The 27,149-nt window shown below is 36.1% G+C and overlaps 1 protein-coding gene and 1 long non-coding RNA gene across 2 annotated transcripts; one reads left to right on the top strand and one right to left on the bottom strand.

Moving 5' to 3' along the window:
* Positions 1 to 1,941: 1,941 nt before the first annotated feature.
* On the bottom strand, positions 1,942 to 18,987 carry cdc34b (cell division cycle 34 homolog (S. cerevisiae) b). Its single transcript, XM_065276792.2, has 5 exons — positions 18,261 to 18,987; positions 8,692 to 8,778; positions 6,882 to 6,979; positions 4,296 to 4,430; positions 1,942 to 3,255 (listed from the first exon to the last, which is right to left on the bottom strand). Exons 1-5 carry the CDS (start codon positions 18,444 to 18,446, stop codon positions 3,042 to 3,044), a joined length of 720 nt encoding a protein of 239 aa, XP_065132864.1. The 5' UTR covers positions 18,447 to 18,987; the 3' UTR covers positions 1,942 to 3,041.
* A 3,188-nt stretch (positions 18,988 to 22,175) lies between these two features.
* On the top strand, positions 22,176 to 26,306 carry LOC135767152 (uncharacterized). Its single transcript, XR_010541910.2, has 5 exons — positions 22,176 to 22,263; positions 22,871 to 23,009; positions 23,108 to 23,181; positions 24,598 to 24,773; positions 24,902 to 26,306. It is a non-coding gene; the product is annotated as an uncharacterized lncRNA (long non-coding RNA).
* Positions 26,307 to 27,149: the final 843 nt, after the last annotated feature.

Below are 27,149 nucleotides of genomic sequence, written 5' to 3'. Positions count from 1 at the left end.
ATATATATATATATATATATATTAGATATATGTTTTGAGACTGTCCTTTAACAAAGTCTTTTTGGAGTGATATTGAGTTACTAATTGTCCAAAATATTTTTCAAATTTTTTTTATTTATAGGGGTAGTTTCACAGACAGGGCCTAAGCTTAGTCTCAGACTAACTTAAATGTTAGTGTTGTCTTGACCCAAAAGAATGTGCTCTAACATATCATAAAATATATCAGTGCGGTAGTTATGTCTCAAGTTGCACACCAGTAATGTTTTTTTATAAATGATGCTTTTAAAAATTACCTAAATATCCTAATTTTACTAAGGCCTAGTCTTGGTTTAAGCTAATCCCTGTACAGGAAACCGCATCATAGAAACATTCTTTTTGTATTTTGTTGACAAGAAAGCTTTTAATTCTTCTTTTATTTACTACAAAGTAACATTTATGAATATGAAAATGTACAAAAAAATAAACCCCACTTCTATGTCTCCAAAAAAGAATTTCATTTACATACAATTTTGACATCTGTTAAGAAAGCTATAAACTAAATAAAATTTGTAACATATTCAATGGTTTACTTTATTTATGCCCTCTCTCTTTTATTTCTTTCTTTCCCCCCTTTATTATCTATATGTGAATTTAATTTACATTCCTTGTACTTATGTTGTATGATGGTTTCTTATGTTTATTATCTTGTGTAGTACTTGAAAAAAAAGTTTTTTTGTTGTTTGCTGTATCTTACATCTTTTTTGATTGCAATAAAAAAATTCACATTTAAGCAAAACATTTTTTTTTATTGCTGTGCTTCCCAAAGAGGTTAGTAGCTAGAGCCACAAAAAAGCAATATAAAACTGCTTGTAATGTCCTTGTACATTTACTGTATACAGATCTGCATTAATGTAGAACAATTAACAATCTCCATATTCTAAATTATTCTAAATCTGAAAAGATGTTTTTTAATCAACTAATGTACAGATTTATATATTGTTTCATTATACTGTTGAAATGTCTTAATACATTTTCAGACAGATTACAGTTTCCTTCTTGTCTATAAGCTTTACCAGATCTGTAACCGTATCTCAGTGAAGCTCCTCATCTCTGTATCTATTATGTAGTCTGTGAGTTTATCTGAATGAGCAGCGAGTACAGTGTTTCCAGGCAAACCCTCAATGCCAGCCGGATCGTTGGCATGGCAACAGAGTAAGACAACTGCACTTTGGAACGCCTGAAGGAGACCCTGAATGCTCCAGATGTGCTTCTTTTTATAAATAGTAGCAAAAATCCGTGCATTGCAATCAAACGATTACGTCCAATTTACTGCAAAATAACAAAAACAAAGCCCAATTGGCTCTCATCAGTAATTGCACACGTATCAAGTTTGAAAAAAGATCTCAATGTCTCAGAATGTGCCCAAAAATAACTTGTTGGATTTCAGTTTGAAGTAATTTTTTCTAGACCAGACGATATGAGCTATGCCACCTTTGCTTATTTTTATCACTCCTAACGCTCATTTGTATCTCTAACTTCAGGTGAAACAGCAGACTTAGTTCATAAAAAGTCTATTGTGCTATAAAATGTACTTTAAATAAGGATGCACCGATATATATCTGTAGCTAAAAGCATTTTTTCCCACTATCGGACATCAGCAGATCAATGAGGCGGGCAGATTATATCATGGCATTCAAAATAAGCAAAAAACTTCTAGGATTTCTAGAAGTAAAAAGCAAAACTATCTGTATCTGTAGATACCAAACAGACACCATTTTAGGTGGTCAAATATATTGCCACGTTTATATCGAATATCATGCACGAATATTTGCCTACTTTTAACATTACTGCTCAATGAATACAAAAACATTTCTACAATAGTGACCAAACTCCTTTTAAATGAGCCCCAGAAACACTAAGCAACCTTAATTTTCCAATGCTCTCAAAATAAACCAAACGTAATTCTAATAAAGATCTTTATTCAGTTTTAAATATGCCAACAAACCGTAAAAATACATACAGTTCAATTTAATTGACAAATCTCCTTGTGTGCATCGCAGCCTCCTGGGATACGGTTGGAAATTGTCCTCAAAACGACTTTGCAAAGATGGATGACTTGCAGGTGGGAAGAGAAATACTTTTTTCTTTGTGGGATTTCTTTGTCTCGATTGGTTTATCCTGAGAGTCAGTCGGTATGAGTTGAAACTGAAAAAAGCGAGAATAGGACGCCTCCAGTCAGCGTGAAAGGAAAGATTCGATTGTGACATCACGATTCAAGACGTGCCATCATTTCAAGGAGCGATAAAAACAAAACGAACGAAGCAACAGTCATTTAAGAGTTACCCTAAATCCCAAATTTAGGGCATTTCTTTAAAAAAACACAAACGTACATCTATGAATAAATCCCCCATAGCAGATTAAATAACATTTTGCTACTATTAAACACATCCATTAACAACCCCAACCAGTAAATCTGATTACATCCATTTCTGATAAGGTTCTATAGCTTGGTACGGAGAAAAAACATCATTTCAATAATTTACTATACAAGTTAAATATTGCATTGCAAACCTTTTCAATATTTTACAATGCAAGCAAGGTTTTATCAATGTATCATGCTTGTATTTTTCCTCAGGGCTTTCTCAAACGTATTTCCTAAAGGGGGAACAAAACCGAGCAAACTTGACCCTAAACTTCATTAACTCTGTATTGCTGGACCATTCGTATGCGCTGAAAGCAAAACAGTAAACAAAGTGATTATAAACGCTATCAATGCGTCGACTGCCTGACGTTTTAAAACGCACATGCTCCCTTTTTTTTTTTAAGAAACAAAAAGAGAGAATAAAGCAAAAAAAAGTAGAGGATTTTGGAGTAAAGCTGAATGCCAGCACAATATGACACTGACAAAAAACAGCATAATGCTTTAATAAAAAATAAAAAAAATTAAAAGTTCAAAGTAAAGGGTCATCGGAGAGAATGTTAATGCGGGGCGCATGCCGTAACGTTTCGACTTCTGAAATGATGCTGATGAGACAAGGATGAATGTGATAATGGGAATGTCGTCATGACTCCTCATTGCCAGAGTCATCTTCATCATAGCAACAGTCCTCGCCATCCTCATCCTCTATGTCTTCGTCGTCATAGTAATCGTCGTATAACAGGTCAGAGCCCTCGTCCAGCGCGGGGACACGTGGAGGCACGCAATACTCCGCCAGCGTGGTGGGAACTTTAACACCGTCCCGTTCTGCCTCTGCTTTAGTGGCTAAAACCTGTTTCCTGTAACAGACACGCACACAAACACGGTTACACAACATTAAAGGATTGCTTATAGTAAAATACATTATGCAGGCATTGCAAGCGAGCACTGTAAATAATTGTTTACATATGTATCTATCATATCGCTTTAAAACTAAAACCTTACACGTGTTTGTATGAGACTAACCAATTCGTCACAACTGACGTCCTTGGTAATTAACCGCATAAGTGTTCATGCAGCTCGAGAGCAATGCAATAGTAATGCAAAAGCTGTCATACTGAATTGAGTTTGCTTTAGATATGATGCTTTGGATGAAAGCATCTGCCACATGCAGAAATATAAATGCATGGCACAAACACTCAGAATAACCTTATAGGTTTATTTACATGTTGAAACACCTACCATAATTCTTTCTAATTTCTACTACATCATTCGCTTCAAGTTATAGGGTGAATAGACATTTTACATAATAAGAAAAAATAACTGGGAATGAAAGAAATGTGATGATGCAATAGTGTGAGAGCCAGTGTTAATAATAGGACATAAATACATCACTTGTGTTTCAACCACAGGAGGGCACCACTGATCCAGAAAAGAAATCAAAATCTTTTTCAATCAGCAAAGTCTTTACTCCAGGTTAATAGCGCTGTCAACATATAATAAATATCCAGCTCCAATCACGAAGCTTAACCTTAAGGGGGTCTGTTAAAGGGCATAAAGGGATGTTTTCTTCCCTGGCATCCTTATAAATGTTAGTCAGGTCTTCTTGCACCGAATACATTATTTAGTTTTAACATGACTACTTTACACCCTTATATAGAATTAAACTGGCTATAAAATTCTATGGAAATAATATCTGTTATGATTGGTCTACCTTTTGCATATGAACAAGTAAATATATGGTCATAACATCACAAAAAACTAAATGTACAGACGCAAGTCACATAATGCATAAATGTTTTGCATTGCGAGTAACAATACGTTTCTTATAACATATTGAAAAATTATGATGTGCATTTTAATATTTCATTATTCATCATAAATCATCATTTCCATTTACCTAATGATCTCTGCGTATTCCCTGTCTTTTCCTTTACTGTCTCTCCATTTGCGGTACATGACGGAGGCGTCGACGTTAGCAGGAGAAAATGTGTTTGGTTCATTCAGCAGAGAGATGACACTCAACAGGATCGTTCTGAAACACACACACAGTTATAAATGAATTATTTTAATGCTGATCTTTCCCAGAGATGCTCGGTGAAGAAGATTTTACAGTTAATGCTTTCATGGCCACACCAGTGATGTATGATAGATTATGGACCATTGTGGTATGGGCAAACAGTCACATTTGAGTTTTTATCATTAGGTTAACATGTAGGAGATAAAAATCAGTCTTTCAAGCTGGGTTTCCATCACCCTGATTTTATGCACATTTTGAAGTATTGCATCAGAAACGAATTTTAAATAAAAATCCCATAATACGCAAAAAAAAAAAATGTTCGACGTAGCGAACATTAAACCCAAGTGACAGATCGTCTAGCTTTATCAGCTGTCGTTGTCTTAACCATATATGAGGCTCGACAACGTCCTTATGCCTTTCCTGCTAGTGCCTGCATCAAAAATGCTGCAATTATAAACTGCACTGCTAGTAAATTTATAACTTGCCCATTCGTAACTAAATGCAGGCCTGTCTCCATTTTCTAAGCATGCCTTTTATTTACGGTTGGTTACTAATACCACCGTCATTCACTGAAACAACTTGATGGAAAAGCACCTAATTCGCATTTCTTTGTTTTTCATTTTACGCACTTTTTAAAAAGATTTGCTACACATTTGGATGTAAACCCAGCTTCCGATAAAACTATTTTTCCTTGCTAACATTCAAATGCATTGATCTTTTTAAAATTATTTTAAAGCAACACTAAAGAGTTTTTGCTCTTTGCTCCCCCTACAGGTTGGAAGCGGAATTGTCCATTACCACTGTCGTAAATAACTCTTCGCCTCCTCCGAAATTAAACCCTTGCTTTTCTTTGTAGGCTCCACCATGATGACAACTGAAAAGCTGCATTAACGCTAGGTAATGGTCTTTTATATGTACCTGCCGAGTATGCTCCACTGCTGTAAAGCAAGTTTTTGTAGTTTTCACTCGAACTACAGGACCGCGACCCGACGGTTGGAAACGTATTTAGTGCAGTTTTGGCCGATAGAGGGCTGCAAAGCGAAACTTTTTTGGAAACGTTATTTTAAGGTAAAAAAAAAACTCTTTGGTGTTGCTTTAATATCTACCATCAAAACACATAAATATACATATTTATAACACCTATAGACGGTTTCAGCAGTAACAACATAAACAAGCGGCTGTCGTGGTCTGCATGTAATTTCCGGTAAACTCAGCTAAAAATAAATAACAACAAAGCTCTTTAAACGTAGTTTATTTATATAACAAGCAAAATAAACAAAACATAGATTACCTAGGAAACCAAAACATTTGTTATTTTCGACGAGGCATTTGTTCAAGAGATCAGTTGTCATGAAACATTTTGATAAAAAAGTAAATGCAAAGTAAGAGTATCAAAATAAGAAGCATACAGTTACAAACATCTCTTCACGTCCTACTTTGCAAAGATTTCAAATGACATCATAAACCAATTTTTTTTTCACATTTAAGGGGAAGTTTTCATTACCACAACGTGTCCATGACTGGATTTGGGTTCTTTGACATGGCAATATTTATCATAAAAAAAATTTCTATTATATTTTCTAAAAAAAAAAAAAAAAGTTGTAAGGGACATAATTGACTGTGACACTCAAGATGGCTACCAGGTAAGCAGTTCTTATTTTTTCTCTCCAGATAAAAGCTGAAGTTTTGTTTGTCATAGTACCTAGACAACTTTTTAGTTCTCATTACCGAAACAGGAGTTTGTAAATGCACATAATGTAATATCATGTTGCGGTAATGATAATTTTTGATAATGATAATCTAAAAAATTTAAATAATTCATTAGAAAATATTTTTTAAATCCTCTTAAAATAATGGTTATAGTAAGTTTAGACCTTAATCTTATATCCAAATACTTCATGCATAATTTCATAATACAATTTAGGGGCACAATGTAGATACTGCGTGACACTGTAAAACATGCACCAGTCGATCTTGACTGCAAATACACCCATCTCTCAGTGTACAGCGACAGGTGTCTTCAACAACAGAAATGATTAACAAGATCTTCCTGGAAGACGTAAGCTTTTCCCCTGAGCCCACAATGCCCAGTGAAACAGGAAACCAGACTGTACATGAGAAACAAAAACACTGAGATGTCCACAGAGATATTTTCTATGAAAAGCAAGCAACCGGAAAACTCCTCAACATTAAAGCGACCTGCCATTCTGTTAGGGCAAAATAAATAATCACTCTTTGTGACAGCCACTGGTGGATAAACGTCTACTGATACCTGAAGGAAAATTCATTTTCACACCACAAACAATGCTGTCTTTACACAAATCCCAGATGCACAGGTTATCCTCAAAACATCATTAAAAAAAGATAACCAGGCTTGAACGATGCATGTATTGAAGGAGGAACCAGTCGTGGGATTGGTTAAGTTTTGCAGGTTTGGTCAAATGTGAATTAGACATGAAACCATACCTGACGTTCTGTGTGGGGTTCCACCTCTCTGAGGGAAGTTCTCCGCTCTGTGGATCATCTACTGGAGGATGAAGAATGGAGATACAAACATCGCCGTTCTGTGAAAACATCCACAGATTAATCACTCATAGTATCATAACTCTTCCTGTGAGCCATCACCATCACTCAAGAGCCTGACACAGAGATATGTGAAAGTGAAATAAGGAGAAACAGGCTGTCAGGACTGAAGGACGGCTTCTGGAGAACACTGAAAAACATGCCTGGACTGTGAAAGTCCTTATGCATGTGCTGCATTTAAATCCAATGCGAGGAAAAACACTGGCACATAAGCCGAGCAAAATCATCATATTGTTACATGGTTTTTTTTTATATCACAGTAAGGGATGCACAGATATTTTATGGCTGATACCATTTGAACAAATACTATTAAAAAGTTAAAACCTGGTCAAAACTGTCTATTTTAAAGCCAAAGTTAAAAAAAAACACATACATTAAGGCAGTGGTTCTCAAACTGGGGGGCCGGAGATAGTGCCAATATGTACTACAATATAGTTCCCAAAAACGTTATAAGTGAATCTGAGCTATTTTCTATAGTCTAGTGAGTTTATTATTTGTATTTTTTATTAAAACAACAGTAAAAGCTAAATAACAGCACCAACAGTAAACAAGAAGGGGTTTTAACATTAAGTGGCATGGCATCTTAAGCCAGTGCCACTGGACAGTGGAAGTGCCACTCGACGAGCCACTAGGCATGGGCCGGTATAAGATTCTGGCGGTATGATAACCTTTAGCAAAAATACCACGGTTTCACGGTGTTGCGGTTTTGCCATTGCAACACTTAAATGTGTTATTTTCAAAAGCCAGGTACAATAAAGCCTTTAAATTATAATATGCTTTCAACACATATAATATTTTCGTAATGTATATTAAATGTAAACATCAAATCAATCACATGACTTCATGATTTAATGAATTTTGTATAAGCACAGCTCATACCTTGGAGACGGTATCACAGAACATTTAAGTGGTTTTGAAACCTTGACTGTTTTAAACCTCGGTATACCTTGAAACCGGTAATCGGCCCATGCCTACGAGCCACTGGTACGAGCCAATGGAAACCGGAAGTGCCACTAAACATTGTGGCACGTGCCAGTGACTTCTGTGCATAAGATGCCATGCCACTTTATGTTAAAACTGCTACTGCAGTAAACAGACCTGTGACATCTACAGTATTTCAATGATTTGAAAGATGTTACGTTGTCTGTCTAGTGGGCAGTGGCTACCATATACATCTTGTTCACACCGGACACGTGCAGAGTTTGACATCAAAATTAAGAATTTAAGAGTGATCAAAAACTGGTACACTTGTTGGGTTTTGTATCTGCACTTCTCATAACAATATTTAGCAGTTGGGAATAATGTGTTAATAACAACAGTCAAAGGTATCAACATTATTGTAATCTAAAAAGACTTAAATCCATTTTAGTCAACTGTATATCATTACACTTTAATACAATGTTTGGCTTAGATTTGTAAAGCTGCCTTTGACATGTTATCCATCTCTCATGTCAAGCGCACACAACATGACCTAATACTTTCCAGGGCACAAACAGGTCTTAACTGCATGTTGGTGAACCACGCCTCTTTGCGTTTCCTGGTAACATTACAGAGCTCAATAAATCCACTGATTTAAACTTTAAGCTGATCAGAGCGGCATTAACCAAAATCTCAATGTTTGCATTTGTTATTTGCTCCAGACACGTAACTTACGTGTTTCATTATACAGTGTGATTGGCTGAAAAGATCTTACCTCATAGATGTTAGGGTGCCACATTTTGGTTAGGAATCGAAACGTGGGTGGTGAATACGGATAATCGATGGGGAACTTAATACGAGCCTAAAAAAAACAGGACAAAAACAAACAGATCAGAACAGTCTGAAATAACATGGCTGATTCATACTTCTGTGTAAGGCCTAACACTACCCGTCAGTTTTTAAATTTATAGTTCTGTGTCGCTGTCAACGTGGAAGTACACATGCAGATCCCTAGTAGGCAGTGTAGTCGGGCATGTTACAGTATTAAGGCAAAAGCCGAAGAAGCAGCAGCTTGTTATGTACTTTGTTGCAGAAACATCAGCAGGGATAAGGGAAATATAAAGCTACTTTTGATGCAGCTTGATTTGGCAAATATCGCACGTCAACTTGGCCCACCTTTGTTTTTCAAATTTTTTGGGGAGGGATTTAGGCATAACAATTATAGTGTTTGCAGCATGTGTAAAATTGACAGGTTGTAGGGGTGTAAAAATACATCAATATGGATCAAATTTCGAAAAAAACCGTAGACGCCACACATAAAATATTTATATGAGGTACCTTTATTTTGACATTCTGTGCATCCTCATAACTTGACGTAAAGTCAATCTACGCATTTCCTCCAAAAAAATGTCGTGTGCTAGTGTCAGCAAGTGAATGCAAAGTGGTTGTAGCAGCAAAAACACAGAAAGAGGCAGAAGACGTTGTGACTGCTATTGGACACAAATCGTGGGTTTGGAAATATTTTGTATTTTGGAAAAAGCCAGCACCTGAAACAGCAGCTGAAACGCTAAAGACCTTAAATGTTGCCATCATAAGCTTGATTTTATGTAACTTCTTCCCTCATTATTTCATATATAAAAAAAGTGTAATTTTTAGTTTGTTGCTGTAAATGTCTAAAAATAGGGCTGGGTATCGATTCAGATGTTCCAGATCGATTCGATTTCGATTCACAAGCTATCAAATCGATTCGATTCCGATTAAATTTTCGATTCCGGTTCTCGGGTAGGTTTTTATACTCGATTCTCGATTTAACTCAATGAATATAGATTTAATACACGTACTATGTTAATAAAAAAGAACAGTGAACAACAGTTTACAAGTGGGTAATTAATAAAAAGAAATTAAAAGCCACAACACGTCTTGCTTGCGAAATCTAAAATGCTTCCATTCCTCCGTTCAATGTTTGCGAAAATAAATATGGGAAAAAAAAATCGATTCTGCTCTTTGAGAATCGATTTTTAATCAACCACGTTTAAAAAAAACGATTAATCGAAAAATCGATGCAGTGTGTACATTTTTGTGCCATCTAGTGGTAAGGTTGCGCATTGCAACCAATGGCTTAGTCCACTGCTCACCCGTCACTTTTGAAACGCATAGATAAGCTACGTAAGCCGCCACGGGACAAACATGTCATCGTCGGAGACAACTTGGTAAAAAAAAAGGGTTTGTCCAGTAAGGGCTTCTGTAGAAACATGGCTGCACAAAATGGCGACTTCCATGTAAGGGGACCCTCGGTGTATATGTAGATAAAAACATCTCATTCTAAGGTAATAAAAACATATCGGTTCATTATAAAAGGTCTTTATACACCCATGATCATATAGTTTTGTATATTATTTTGCATTTTTGTCAAGAGATCCTTCTAAAAATTACACACTGCACCTTTAATTGGGGCAGAGATGGTGCCTTTTTTAAAGAATTTAATTAAACATTCATGTTATATATTTTGGTTGCATTCGTGTAAAAATGTAACTGCTTAACTAGGCACGTAATATTAAAGTGTCGATAAAGTTATTGTTTAGAATCGAATCATAATTGCATCAAAGAAACTTTTGATGTATCTGCAAATATTGCATCGCTGGCAAAGACAATCAATAATGTATCGTATCGCAATGAACTAGGGCTGTCACTTTTGAGAAAAATCTAATTCGAACGGATTTCGAATATCATGCAATGTATCCGAATATATTCGAATATCTAGGCGCCTCCCCCCACGCGCATCAAAAACCCACCGTAATGGAGATTCAATCACAAAATTATTAACAGTGACAGTCATACACAGGGTTGTCTGGATTACTTTTTACTTAATGTTTGAAACAGCAGGTTATCAACTTATGAATAACAAACTTATATATATATAAAAAAAAAATGATTCAGAACAGTTACAAACAATAACGTGACAACTTAAATAGCAGCAGGAGTATATAGGCAGACGCAAACGGAATTCGCGCCCGCAGATTTCGGCAGAAAACTCCGCGGAATTTCGCGGATTTAATGCCCATCATTGACAAGCACACATATCCCGCGCTTGAGCGTGTTTGTGACCAGAACTGTCATTGACAACAAGCACACTTATACAAAGCCTATCCCCCGCGTTTGTGAGCCGTCAATCTAAAGTACATTAACCCTGCGCGTGCTGTTTGCTTGCCCGTTTTCAATGATAGAGAGCACAAACCCTTTGATACTTGAGATGAAATTAAACTTATAGATGAGTTAATCAGATCTCACTTGACTCTGTCGTCTATGTGACGCGCGACAGTCAGCACATGATCATTTCAAATCCGTTTACAAGACAAATGCTGTTGTTTAATATAAAGCTTTACATTGCGTTGTAAAAATGATGAAATTATCTTCATACATGCTAATTTCATAATGCGAACGTATTAACACAAGCTTTTTATTCTGCTATAATATTTAGCACTATAAACAATATGTAATTTTATATACAAACTATAATTCTATCTTGACATGCACATGAGGTTCATTTTAGTCCCATTTGATTCCCTCTCTTGCGCAGTTGCAGTCGTCGGTCTCACTCTCAGCCTCCTTCCTATTACGAGGTGTTACTGTAAAAAATGCGCTACACATGGCATTTAAAAAACCGGATGGTTTATTTATAGTTCGAATACGGATATTTCACGTCATGTTCGAATGCATATTCGAATATCGAATAAAAAGTGACAGCCCTACAATGAACTGTCCGATATACACGTTGTTAAATTTTTAGAAAGTTGCGCATCACACGTGTCTCTATGTGAGGCTACGTCGTACACTTAACGCAACCAGAAGTATAAATTGGCCTTTACTCTATATCTATTGTACTTCAGTACATATCCATGCCTATTCTGTGTATTGGCTTAATAAAATGTAGTTATGCATTTACTGCTCATTATCATCTATATGCAAAACAGCCTGTAAGGGAACTCTAAACTTGTGCTGTTGAGCGGGGCAACAACCCAACCCAACTTCTCAAAACATCACAGTGGCATAAAGCAGTACAAGGCAGAAATGTCTTATATACAACAGCTTTAGAAGTGTGAACTCAAGACAGCTGGTCTTAATTGGACTAAAGACACATCACTTTGAAGAGAACGGTGCAGATGTAAAAAGAAAATCGAAGAGAACGAACACAAATGCACTCCAGGCTGGGAAACCAGGAAATGGGACAAGTAATTTTTTGGCACAAAAACAACTAGGTTAATCCTTTGTTACGCAAGACATATGCCCTCCATCTCAATTCAATACAGACCTAATTATTTTCAAATCTCATGGCAAATATTAGGAAATTTAAACATTTTGAGCTACTACTGCAGGATGTGACTACTGGCATGGAGTATTTAAGTGAGTATAGTTGTTTTAAAGGATTATTTCTCCCCCAAAAAATCTATCCTGTCCTTTCTCGTCCTTATGATGCACCAAACCCCCTTTTGTTTTCATGAAACGTAACAAGAGATGCTAGGCAAAATATCTAAACTGCTCTTACCCATAAACTAAATGTGAATCAAGCAAAAAAATAACAAATAATTATAACACTAAGAGATGTAAATTGAGCTGTATGTCTCACCACTGCATCAGATGTGAGCGGAAGTAGATTCTCAGAGAACGGCTTCCCAGTTCCTGTTTGTTCTTTACAAGAAGCTATCACAGTTTTTGTTTCAGCAAACTTATATCAAAAATACAGTGTGATGAGTTGCTTTTAGCTTTCTCATTTCTGGGGTCTGGCAGCATGTATAATTTTTTTATTTTCATTATAATGTAATTAACATCAACAATGTGCTAAACTTAAAAACTAAAGTATACTTAACCAAATAAATTAACATGACAGCAATGTCGTAAAAAATTACTTTCTTAAAAATCAAAGGAGCGACAGCAATGCTTTATTATGTGTGTAGGGCCAGTTGATGGCGATGCTACTTTAAAGCAGTCATTATAGTTGTGCGTAAGTCCTACATCAGTTTTCATTCATACTTATGAGGCGGCATCCGCTTCAACGTGCAATTACACATGCAGACCACAAGTAGGCAGTAGGGATGTGCGATAATTCGCATACAATATCATGCGCATCTTGACAGTAAAGTCAGTTCCTTGATTAAGAGTAAATCTCCATCACCTGCTTTTCAGATGGAGCAGCATTTACTACACAAAGCTGTAGTTCACCGTCAAGCAGGGCCATATTGCATACATATAACAGGCGATACGTCCGCAATAATTAATGCAAAATTTCCCCGATTGTCAGTGAACTACAGCTTTGCGTAGCAAATGCCGCTCCATCTGAAAGCAGCTGATGCCGATTTACTTCTAATCATGGAACCGGCTTCACTGACGAGATGCATAATGACTAGGGGTGGCACGGTCCATGAAAAAATTCCGAACCGTTCGGTTCGCTTGTCTCGGTTCGGAGCGCGTGTGTGCCGCACGGTTCAATGGTTCATGGCATGCGCAATGTAGTCTCATGCCCTGTATGTGACCTCAGATATAGGGCTGTGTTGAAAAAATCGATTCACCGATTCTGAATCGATTTTCATGTTAATCTCTAAAGATCGATCCGTAACTCAAAGAATCGATTTAATAATTAATAACTTAAACTTGCCGCGTCATTGAATTTACGCATGCGCGCGAGGTGGAAGGACATTACAAAACGAACATAGCCGTCAGGAACGTTAAGCAAGCCGTTGTTTTGAAAACTCTAGAAACGCTCAAAGCTGCGATCTACATGTAAAATAATCCACTCATAACAAATGAACGAGTTATTTGTGTAATTTTTATAATAAGCGCCATGCAGTGAATCCACCGCGGGTCTCCAGTGAAACTCTCTCTCTCTCTCTCCCTCCCTCCCTCTGTGCTCATGCAGCCGGTCTCTGACGGGCAGAGGTTTCTTGAGGCGCGCGCAACGGGTCGCCAAATAAAGAGTTCTTCTTACACATAATAATGCTAATAGTTGTAAAGGTTTCTGAACTTTAAGCAAGCTAATTACAAAACTCGCGTTTATATCAGTGACACGTGCGCTGTAGTTTGACGCCTAATTTGCTTATAGTACAAACATCTTTGTTCAGAAAGACGAGAAAGAGACGAAAATGTTAACGTGTAATAGAAAGTAAAGAGCGTCAAAACAGACTTCATCACATCATAGCACCCGTCATAATATCTATAAAGAGGTCCGTCTCTCATATACAGGTATTTATCCTGTCTGTAGGTTTGTGCATAAATTTATACCTGTTCATTTTACATACTGCCTATTTTTAATGTAATGTATGCATAAATACAAAATACAATGCATACTATAGCTTCAATAGTCTTTAAAATTAATAACTCAATTAAAAACAAGATTCTGTCTATCAAGACTTAATCTGTTGTTATCATCTGGGCATTTTCACTTTAACATTATTAACTTTAAATTGTCCATATTTTAAAACTGTGGTGAGCAGTTAAAAGCTATAGTGAGTGGCAAATAACTGCACATTTTTATAATCCAAAAAACTGAAAAACATGTATACCATGAAATATACTGATAAAATGACTCATGGAATAGATTTTTGGTCATGCCATGCACCCCTATCTGGCACCATTTCGGGCTTTTTTCAAAAACACTTATCTAAATCTCGAAGATCGGATCAGATCGGATCGGATCGAATTGAATCGAATCGAACAATGATAATCGATCCAAGATCTTGAGAATCGGAATCGAATCGATTCTTGAAATTTGAATCGAAACCCAGCCCTACTCAGATAGCGTGTTTCCCTTTCGCGCGAAAGAAGAGGTGACTGGTTTGGAGTATAAGTACTGCAGGTTATGTGGTTATGTTATGTGTAGAAATGGCAAGGGGGAGAGAAAATGACAAATTTCCTGATGACAGCGGAAATAAAACAATATATTGAACTGCAGTCTATGGGTTGAATGTGCTCGAACAGCCACAGGAGACCGCCTTCTCTCCGACCATTTATCTAATCTGAGGTAATGAACACAATGTTTTACGTCTTTTCGTATTCAGCGCTATTTCAGATGAAGCGGCATTTACTACACAGAGCCTAGGGGTGGGCGATAAACTGGTATGATAGTAATTACCGGTATTGTGTCACGCCATGATATGGATTTTTCAAAACCGTTGATACCGGCGTTACATATTTTAAATTCTATTTTTGCACTTATCATGGTTCCCGCAGGGTGTTAAAAAAACTAACCTTCAGAAATTATATATATGGCCTTAAAACGCCCAGATCTTCATCCTAGGACTTAAATTTAACTTTATGAATGTTATTTTTTTAAGACCCCGCGGGAGTTTAACGAAGTCTTAAAAGTCATACCTCCGTTCCCGTAATGCGCTGTCCACAGAAACACAAAACGAAAAGCTCTGATCGCACTTCAATCCATTTTTAATCGTCATTTTTTTAACAGGATGCACATAATAGTGCACGCCAATCCTGCCAAAGACTATATTTCAGGTGTTGTGATCTGTATACAGCGAGTTTGGCGAGAAAAAAGCCTGTGGCTTAACGTTACCTAAGCATTACCAGGTTCTGAAACATACCAGGACCCAGAAGCGAACAAAATCAACACTGCTTTATTGAAAATCAACTTAGTCAGGCTGTCGAGTCCCAAGGCACCAACAGCGCGTCAACAGTGTTATACATTTAGGAGTTTTTTTTACCTCACTGCTTCAAAGGCGTTTAACGGTGTTACTCCCTTTTCACTCAGATCTGCTCTCTACTGCGCCCTGCACGCGCTTTTCAGATAACAGCAGCGATTGGAGGATGGAAAGCAAGAAATTACTGTAATAAACCATAATTTGGCAAAAAGTGCAATTTATCTTCTTTTAGGAACCATTCCTTTTTTGATAGCTCAAATGGTTGAGGAGTTACGGTTAAATTAATAGCGCTTTCAGAGTGCTTTAGCGGATAACGTAAGCAACGTACAAAACACATTAAAAACAGCCTTTAATGGTAAATTTCGTTTTCTTAATGCAGATTTATTAATTAGAGAGGCTATTAAACAATACATAGTGCATATTTACGCATCAAAACGTATGAGTGGAGTGTTTTTGGCACTGTGAATCTGCTGGTTAATTAAATTAAATGCAATAAATACATTTATTAATATAACTAACTTGTATTAATAAACTGCATTCATTAATGCGGTCAGGGATTAATAATAATTTAAAGTGAGATGGCATCTCCCATAAGATATATTTACATATTAACAACAAAAAGAAATTCTTGTTTTTTATATATTTATAAATAGACACAAGATATACACAGCACACAGCTTTAAAGTTGTTGGATGTAGCATTGTAACATTGTAATAAGGCACATAGCCTACCAGCAAATGACCATACTAATTTCCATGCTTTCATACTTCCCATATTAGTGACAATATGCATAAGAAGATGAGTGCACCCATCCACACAATGGCACTTTTAAAGGAAAAAATGTGAAAAGATAAAAAATCATGTCTATGTCTAATCCCTCACTTATTAGTAACATAAGGTTAAAAATACAAATTTTGCCAGTAATTTAACTAAGGTTTACTACAGTGTGACTCCAAAATGTTTTATCTCATATGGCAACATACCGTAATACCGTTATACCGGCTGAAGAGTGAAAAATACCTTGATATGAATTTTTGCTCATACCACCCACCCCTAACAGAGCCATATTTCACTGAGAAGCTAGGCAAAATCAGTCACATTCATAATCGTGGACAATCACCTTTGATAATATGCCATTTCGTCTAGCATCTCGGTGAAATATGGCTCTGTGTAGTAAATGCCACTCCATCTGAAAGCAGGTGACACTGACAGCGATTTACTACAAATTATGGAGCCGGCTTTACTGATGATGAGATACACATAACATGCACATGACATCACTGTTATCACCTATTAGGTTTTCACAGTTTACATGTGCGATGTTATTTAAAAACTTGCACTTGCAAATCCATCTTCAAGTTTGCATTTTTCAGGACCATCCTTGCTTTTCCTACTACGGAAGTCAATGGTTACAATTAGCAAACTATCTTCTTTTGTGTTCATTAGAAAAAAAGATATTCATACAGATTTATGACAACATGAGGATGAGAAAATTATAAAAGAATTTTCATTTTGGGTGAATTTTCCTACAATTAAATTCATCAATATATCCCACAGTGGCTCGGCTGGTATGAAATCCTCTGAATAAACGCTCTTGTAAAGGTGCCAACACACACCCGGAGAGATTGTTCCTGTGAACAGGCAAACTGTGTGAATAATTTTCTGCTTCAAACAAAGAACCACAATGCTCAATGCAAATACACACAAGCCACTGGTTCATCTTGACCCTTTGGGCTTTAACAGGCAGAGTTCACTTCTGCTATTAGTTGGGTCTCAAATCCTGAAAGTCCAGTAAACGGTGAAGCTGCCGTATCTGCTAAATCTACTGTATGTGTGTGCGCGTGTTCTCGGTGTAAACAAAGGCATGATGAGTCTGTGACCTACTTCAAATCTCTAAACAGTCAATGCACTTCCTCTATAATCCAAAGAGAAACTACCTTGTAACAAGTTTAATAATTTAATGCCACCTCAAACGTTATTAAGGTCATTAATTATAAAGCATTAGGAGGAGAACGGGTTTATCTGCTCTTGTGGAAAGAAATGAGATTCCTTACAATGATCCTCTGTTGTTACACCACCACGTTTATTATTAATGATTGATTGTTGCAATAATTCAAGACAACAATGCAGAACAAAACAAAAGACATCAGACTGGTGGTCAAATGTGATCCTAACCTTAATAAACAGCATGTAAGGTCATGAATAACATATGGTTTGCATGATAAAGCAACAGTAGAAATTAACCTAAATATGTAGGCCAATAGAAGGTAAAAAAGACCTTTGAGATTCCACCAGGACAATGGGTTTCATCTTAATGGGATCCAGTATTGTAACATTTAACATTAACTAATAATACTTTGCGCAAAGTAGTACAAATCACTTCCCCGATATCCATCAGTATCACGAGTCAATGAGGAACAAAGAGACCAAACAAACGAGCACTTTCAACCCATTATCCTAAACAAAGACCCCCACAATCTCATCAAGTCAATCCTGGTGGAAAACAGGGCACAAACGATCAAATCAGGATTTAAAATCCATCAAACATATGGAGTTATAGCTAAACATAAAAAAAGAAAGCAAACAAACACATAAAGAGATGCAGTTATCCAACGCAATCTCAGTCTCTAAATTTAGATCACCAGCCATCTGTTCCTAAAAATAAAACAATTTTACCCTTTTACAAAGTTAAAACTCTTACCTTGAAATAACCCCCCTCGTAATGAGTGTTTGGGGGTCCAAATATCGCGACTTCCCAATTGTAGAGATCAGCTTCATCCACTAATGTGATCTTGAAACCCTCCACTGGTTCTTCCTGCAGCGACTTCATCTCCAACATAAGAGCTTTTTGAGAGCTGGCGACCTGAGCACTACTCTGTTGGGCCATTTCTACCCAAATGACACTAAAAAGTGCGTTTCGTTGATTGAAAAAGGCCCAAAAAGTTGACGAGGCGACGAAAGCTGGATTTGTTTCTTTGTTCGGAGTTGCTAGCTTAGCGAAGGAAATGACAATATCCTTAAAAAAAGAGACTATTTTCGATAAAACAAAAGATGTTTTAGCTATAAAGCATCATATGTGTTATTTTCGACGCCCGTGGAAATAAAAGAAAATGCTGTTTAGAGTTTATATCTGCAGTTTTGTCTGTCAGGAAAATTGAAACTGCTCTCTCCGGGTTTGTTGTTTTTCGTAGCTGAAGGCTAGCCGTGAAAACCTACTTCGACTACACACTAATCCTCTTTGATGTGAGGTTTTCGTCCAGTGTTAATAAATTCGAGAGTCTGAATGTAAATAAAGAAAGTCAATGCTTGAATTTTGTTGCAGGATGATCCACCGATGAGCGAAATCGGCGTGAACTAGTATAATTGTTGGAGAGAGGCGATTTATGAGTCGATGTCCTGGATGCGTCTTTCCTCAATTCCAATAGGCTCTCGATGCATTCTGGGTAATGCAGTTTTTTTAGAGCTGCGAACGGAAAACAACAGTAGCCCAAAACACAATATTTCACTTATACAAATAATTAGCATAAAAACTATTATTAATGGAATTGTAATTAGCTCTACTTATTTATAAAATATGCTTGAAAATGTAAAGTTTAAAGGTTTTTGTTGTTGTTGTGTTTTTATTTCCCATACGGCAAAAATATATTTCAAAATATACCAAACATGTCTAAAACATATATTTGAGGAAATATACTTTCCGATATGTTTACAAAATATATATTTTTCACAATTTTTTGTATATTTTTAAATATATTTTAAAAATAAATACATTTGAAAGCATTAATAAATATATCTAGCCTACTATATCTACTTTATTTATGTTACGAACGTGTAAACATATACTTAATTTGTATTTAGCATATATTTAAAATATATTTTGGTAAAGAATACTTTTTTGCATTTTGGTATTTGCTTGCCCTTTAAATACATTTAAAATATTAAAAAAATGTGTTAATATATGATGGTTAAAACTAAATATATTTCCAAATGCAAAAATATATTCAAATGAGCATTACTTTCTACAAAATATATTGAACATATATTTAAAATATATTTCGGCCAGAAAAGTGTATTTTTTTGCCATATGGGATTATAGGAATGCAGGTGTATTAAGTGTTTAAAGTTTTTCTTATAGTTATATTTTTATTATTGTTATAATTTGGTATTTATTGTCCATAACAATATAATATTTTCTGTAAAAAGTGTCTTAAATAGCTGAAAATCAGGATTTCCTGTTTTTCCTCAATTCTGTTACCGTCAAAATCTCTTGACAGTGTTAGTATTTAACAGAACTGGCACTCATACACACTTTCTTTTCTCTCTTACACACATAGAGTCCCCTGTATAAGTATTGGGACAAATGCAAAATTGCTGTTTGCTGTGGAGTCAAAAAATGTCTAAACATTAAAAAGTGAATATGAGACAAAAGTACAGAAAGACCCCAGATAGCATGCACTACCGGGCCTCATCTGGGCCAACTATGTCACATATGGCTCAGTTCCGGTGGCGTCAAAGGCCATATGGGCCATATCTGGCCCACACACATCAAGCCGTTTTTAGTGTGAGTTGTGGCTTGTTGTGTGTGGGCCAGATACGGCCCATGTGCGACAAGCCGGTTTTAATTTGAGTTGCGGCTTGTTATGTCTGGGCCAGCTACGGCCTGTGTGCAACAAGCCGGGTTTTAATTTGAGTTGCGGCTTGTTATGTGTGGGCCAGATACGGCCTGTGTGCGACAAGCCAATTGTAGTTTGAGTTGTGGATTGTTGTGTGTGGGCCAGATACGGCTGAGTGCGACAACCCGGTTTTAGCGTGAGTTGTGGCTTGTTGTGTTTGGGCCAGTCCTGGCCCTTGTGTGACAAATCGGTTTAGGATGAGTGATGGCTTTTTGTTGTGTGTGGGCCAGATATTACTGGTTTATGGTTATGTTGACATCAGACTGTTTTTATGTGTGTTTCGGTTTATTTATGGGCCAGATATGTAATATGCTGCATGGTTAGCTTATTGGTTTTAAAATGTAAAGGGAGGCAGCTGAATTTTTTCCATTGTAATTTTTCTTCTAGATCTGACAGGGCTAGGCTTCTTCATATTCGGCTCAAATAATTCAACCATATTTATCATAATCAGACAGCTTTGTCTATCAGATCTTCTTGGACTCTGGCACAGAACTCAAAGAATTCTAGGCGACAATTTTTTGATAATCCATTAACACAGGGCTCAACATAAAGGACTGCCCTGTGGCCCGGGGCAAGTGTGAGAGATGTTTGGGCAAGTAAAAAGTATTGTCACTTGCCCGATCGGGCCAGTGCTTCACCCTCAGTCACTAAAATATATTTTCATCAATGTATTTAGCATCTTTGAAGCAGACATTTACTTGGGTAAAACACGATGAAAGAAACTATGCAATATTTAGCACAATTTGCTGTCAGTTTACAGGAAAGCAGAAAAGTTGGGAGCCTTTTTTTAATTGGAACATATCTGTTTTATATGTATACAATATTTGACTTTTAAATTATTATTTTTAAATATGTGACACTGACATTTTTTATTGGGGCCAGTGAAAATTTTGGCAGGGCAAGTGAAAAATTTGAACCACTGGCCCGACCGGGCCAGTATAAAATTTTTTTTGCGTTGAGCCCTGTAACAGAACAGCTTGTTTTAGTCAGCTAAAAATTTTACATTTATGTGCAACATCTGGTGAAAATTTAATGTCAATAACACCTTTAGAAATATATGGTAACTGAGGAAAAATGGTGACGAGTTAAATTTTACCCGCTGCATGTAAATTAACTGCTTGCCCTGCATTAAAGACTTGTAAATGCACAACGCTGAGGCAAAGAACCCCAAACCCCATTTAAAATCCTTTAATGCACAGCAAGTCATTGATTATCCCACTTATTCCACGGTCATTTGCCAAGTTATAGACAAGTTAAAACTAGTTTTGCTCTTTGTAGCTTAAAATTTGATAGAATGGGTAAAAATAACAGTTATTTCCAGGAGCTCCTCTTTTTTGTAAACAACTGATCTGTCTTTTATAAATCTGATATAAAAGACTCTTCTGAGATTTGAAGGATGCACACTACTATTCGATAGGTAGGCTACTCAAGTTTAACCAAACTGTTCGTGGACCCCGTTTACTTCCATAGTATTACTTTTCCAATTCCTGCTATAGAAGTGAATGGGATCCAAAGACATTTATGCAGGTTTGTAACAACATGAGGGTGAGTAAATGATGACAGAGTTTTCATTTTTGGGTGAACTATTTAACCTTTTATAGCTTAGCAGAAAAATGTTATGTGACCTTTAAGAATAGGATAAAGTACATCTTTAACAAAAGCAAAGATTAAAAAACAAATTGTAGAATAAATAGAAAGTGCTACAAAACAATACAAAATCGTCCCACTATCACATGCAGATGTGTCACTTTGCAATGGGGCAATGATGAATAGTACACAGAACAACCAAATAAGTTTTTACGATTTATAAACAATTTAAAGATATTTTAAAGTGTTATGTACTGTTCTAATTCCAGAGATGTTTATTTATGTAAATGGTGTGAGGCTTTACCATGTATATAATAGGCCAATGGCTATGCTGTGCACGCGAAACATGTCCTGCCCTTTAAATCACGAAGGGAGTTACCATGGAAACTGAAGGAGCACGAGGACAGCTAGCTCCGTCTCCCGCGGTTTCTTCGCTGTTTTCAAGTAAGTTTAGTCCATCAAATCACACAAATAATACTAAAACCTGTTGTTGACACGCTTTTGTTATATATTTACCTCATATAAATGGCTTGTGTCTTTGAGAAAAGTTCGTTACCATCCCAACATGTTTCCGCACATGCGGTCGGAACTGTGCTTCCGGTTTCTGTTGGTTTACTTGCTAAACTGATCTCTTGAAAAAATAACTCGTCGAAAATATTTTTTTGTTTCCAATGTAATATACGTGTTGTTAATTTGCTTGTTATAAGCTAGGACTTTGTTGTTATTTTTGCTTAGCAGAGTTTAACGGAAGTTACGTGTTTTCCACAAAAGCCTCTTTACTGTATGTATGTTACTGCTGAAACCGTCTATAAGCGTTAGCTTTTGCTCTTGTTTATGAACGTTTGGGCTTTTGAAAACATAGATGAGAGGTTTCAAAGTCTTTGTTAACGTTGTCAGTGCATGACTGGAAGTAGGCAAATTTATTTAGTCTAAATATGCGATGTACTGTAACGTCTAAACCTTGTTAAATTGCACGGAGTGCTGAAGCTACTAACGTTAGTACGTATGTTTTATCGTATACAAATACAGACATGTTGTTCTCTGATTTCAGGAGTGACAAAAACCCTCTATAATAGAAGAGAAGCTCAAGATTTCAACATTTTCTGAAGGGAGTTGCAGACAGGTGTAGAAAACTGCTTTTCAAATTTTCCACATTTATCACAGTTATTTTAAGATGTTGACATCTAAACGTGAGTAGCATTGTGTGAGCAATATTAAATAAGTAAATCTTACACTGCATATTTTATATATTGTTTTCTCTGTGACAGATTGAATGTTATGTTTGTAGATTTGTCCATGCTAATGGCCGAGCAGTAGGGTTGGAACAGACCTGTCAGAAAACATCTCTGAACCATATGACTAGTAAGTAAAACCTCAAACTTATACACTGCTATTCAAAAGTTTAAGCTTGTGATTATTTATTTGACCAAAAATACAGTAAAAACAGAAATGTTGTGAAACATTATCACAAAGTAAATAAGCTGTTTATAATGTGAATATATTGTAAACTGTAATTTATTCTTGTGATTAATGTTGAAATTTTAGCATCATTACTCCAGTCTTCAGTGTCACAATATTCTTCAGAGATCATTCTAATACGCTGATTTGCTGCTCAATTAACATTTCTGATTATCAACAGTTGTGTTGCTTCATGTTTTAGTGTTTTTCAGGATTTTTGGATGAATAGAAAATTAACCCTGGAGAACCCAAGAACCCTTCTCTTAACATTGATTAACATTGGCCAAATTTGACCCGTGGATTCTCCAGGGTTAAAATAATAGTCTATTATAATAGAATAATAGTTCACAGAATAATGAAAATTTCTGCATGATTTAATCCATGTTAATACATATGATCATCTTCTTTCAGACGAGCACAAAGTTATATTAGGGTGCACTTACTTATCATACTTAAACAGACCGAACCGTACCAGAGTACGATTGTCCCCACTCCCCCACTCATCTGCACATATCAGAGTGTTTTACAGTGACAGCTAAAGTTTTACATTTCATACAGGGTTCATATAATGTAGGTACACCCTTAGAAAATGTGTAAAAAAAATCTATGCTATTTATATATCATTAAATAATATAGTGAATGTGTGGAAAGCCATGAGCACGCAAAAGTGAAACTGAGATTACAGAATTAGCGCTGTCTGCCTCTAAATGCAGTTACTTTACTTTCCCACTCTCAAAGTTTAGGTATACTTCACTTTCAGAGCAAATGACTAGTATGACGGGCCGGTAACTTTAGTAATTTTACATTAATTTAGCTAGTTAGCTATTATTATAATCACAAATACTTTTATAATATATTACTGAATTAAGCCAGTTACACTTAACTATCATTATATGAGTATGAAATTCCTCATCATTACTAAATAAATCTTGGAAGTAAACCATCAAATTTGCTGAAAAAAGTATACATTTCTGAATACACAATACATGTCACATTTGAAACAATCAACTTTACTTATAAAACATCTTACATTTTGAGATTTAAAACAACTGTGAGGTTATCTTACCTTTAAGATGTAATTAATATATAGGATATATGTAGGCCTATGTATGTATGTTTTGAATTATTGAGAAAAACAAAAAGCATTAGGCTTTGCCCTGCGCTCCCCTTTAATTTTAAAACAGAACTGTGTCACAAAAGCTCTGTGCAAGTAGTCCAAGTATTTCAAAGGAACTCTATCAGTTTTACCCCAAAGTTTGTCTATATTCCTCTCAAAAATGAGATTTGACTCGTTTCTTCATTTTTCATTAAATTTTACAGATTTCAAAACAATTTATTCTTGAGAGGAGGCACCACAGTTAAAGACAGTGTTTTGAAGAATTTTGAACTTCCTGCTCACAAACTACCTACTTCTCCAGTTAGTCTGACAGGCTATCAATGAGAATGCGGCATTACAGGACACCACTGAAAACTATACCACTAAAAACTGATTATTGGTAAGTCTTTTTGACAATAACTAATGTTATTTATTCATGTTTGGTGTCAGCTAATATGTGTATACCCTATAAATGTTAGATTTTTTTATACTTATTCTCTACCTCACTGTTTACATTTGTCATCGTAGCTGCAGTCAGAAGAAACAGATTAACAGCAACTATCTGCTTGAGACCAAGAGATTGAGCACTGGGTTAAGACATGGTTGCAGCTTGCCACAGACAGAGATGAAGGTCGTTGGGCAAAAGAGAAGATTTAAAGGCATAGCTCATCCAAAAATGGAAACTCATTTACTTACCATCAAGATGTTTCAAACTCTATCAAATGTATTTGTTCAGTTACTGACTGTTATAAATTATACAGGTTTGGAACAACCTTTGGGTGAGCAAAATTACAGTTTTAATTTTAATTAGTGAACTATCCCTATTGTGAGTTTTATAAGTTTATTAAGAAATGTTGAGTATTATATCAGAGTTCTGTATGTAAGGAGATGGTAGTTGTACGTTTGTGTGTTAATATAGATGGTTTCAGTGGCAACAACATAAATCACTTTCATGGCCCAAACTTAACTTCGGGTAGACCTCCACATAGATTCAATAACAACCGAGTATCTCTGGAGCAGTTTTTTTTCTGATAACAAACAAAATAAATAACCAGTAAATAGCCTTAGATCAAATCATAGCTAAAGCATTTCAACCATTACATTGATCTAATGTTACTGGGTAAAATTAAGCTTTACAATTTTAGCTACAGATCTTTGAAAATGTTTGTACGGTATACTGCCCATTTCCAGAAAGGTAATAAAAACAGCGTGCACAGTGACGCTGCTGACGTGTTATCCTCAGACATGTTTGTGAAGATTGTTTTGTTTATAGTGTGCGTCTCCCTCAGACTGTAAAAAAAGCTTGGGCAAACAAGATAACATGTCAGCAGCGTCACTCCAGTGTTGTGCACGAGGTTCACAACAGACCTGGAAGAGAAGACGATGCTGAATAAAGTCATAATTTCTGTTATTTTTGGACCAAAATTTATTTTCGATGCTTCAACACATTCTAACTGACCCACTGATATCACATGGACTACTTTGATGATGTACAGTATATATTTGATCGTGTATACACATATCTAAAACATCTTAAACTGTTTCCGAAGATGAACGGAGGTGTTACGGGTTTGGAATGACATGAGGGTCATTAATTACATAATTTTCATTTTGGATGAAATAACCCTTTAAGTTTGGCCAGGTGTGTAACTGTGGCAACGCACATGCATCTATGGGTTCCAGTATATCTTACTATATAACATATTAATTTAACTAACATGTTTGACAAATATAATTATGTTTATTTATAAATATTATCTGTATTGGATTTTTTAAATGTTTAATAAAGAAATTTTGACTATATGAGTTTTAGTTTTTTCTTAACTATAGGTTAATTAGCATATAGTAAGAGTAGATGTGTGCCACAGCTTAGAAGACGCTACTGCATGGAATGACAGCAATGACTCAACCTGAGTGCGGTTGCCAGAAGTCAGCCATAACTGGGACGGATATGGGCCACATTTCAGAAATGGCATGGGTCACATCTGGCCCAGATGGCAGTGGAGTGACTGACATCTGGGCCTGATGTGGCCCATGCCATTTCTGAAATGTGGCCCATATCTGGCACGGTTATGGCTGACTTCTGGCAGCGCACTCAGGTTGAGTCATCGCCGTCATTCCACGCGGTATGTGAGCCAGATGAATGTGGGAGATGTGGGCCACATCTGGGCCAGATGTCAATTGCTATCTGGGACACATTTTATTGTTCACTTGTTTTAACGTGATGAGCTGTGTCCTGATGCATTAATTGTTCATACAGTACCAAAAGCAGAATGTGCTGTATCAGTACAACACACATACGTCAGGATGAAAGGTTAAAGTAATTCTCTGCCAATTGAGCTACAGAAGCACAAATTGTTTGTATTATCTTTTAGGTGAATCTTGAGTCGTATTTCTTATTTTTTCTTTGTTTTACTAGGTTAAAATAAGAGTTTGTTGTGCACAGTTTTCTAATTCTGTCCATAATCGATCTCAAACATGTGAGTCAGACATGTATAATACTGAATGTTCACATAATAAGTCATATATAATATCTATATCTATAAGATTATTTTTTGACGATATTATTTTCAAGGACAGGGGGGAGAATGTTCAGGAAACCTATGAGAGACTCTGTATCTGAACACATTACGCTCAGGTCTTAAAGGCTCCTATCACAAAAACTCTGTCATAATCAGCTGTGATATTTATGTGTCATAGCCAAAAAACAAAACATCTAAGATTGGTGAATAAATTAATTGTTTGTACTTTTTGTTCTTGTATATCAGGGATGGGG

The sequence above is a fragment of the Paramisgurnus dabryanus genome, chromosome 6 (genome assembly GCF_030506205.2).
Source record: "Paramisgurnus dabryanus chromosome 6, PD_genome_1.1, whole genome shotgun sequence".
In the NCBI taxonomy this organism is placed as follows: domain Eukaryota; kingdom Metazoa; phylum Chordata; class Actinopteri; order Cypriniformes; family Cobitidae; genus Paramisgurnus; species Paramisgurnus dabryanus.
Note: the sequence above shows the minus strand (reverse complement) of the source record. Positions and strands in the feature narration are given on the sequence as shown.

Bases quoted from the DNA above. Each gene is read 5' to 3' on its own strand.
- cdc34b (XM_065276792.2), bottom strand. From the start codon at position 18,446: ATGGCCCAACAGAGTAGTGCTCAGGTCGCCAGCTCTCAAAAAGCTCTT. The intron at 6,980-8,691 runs GTAAGATCTTTT...ATGTTTTCACAG, and splicing joins GGCACCCTAACATCTATGAG to AACGGCGATGTTTGTATCTC. The intron at 3,256-4,295 runs GTAAATGGAAAT...TGTCTGTTACAG, and splicing joins GAATACGCAGAGATCATTAG to GAAACAGGTTTTAGCCACTA.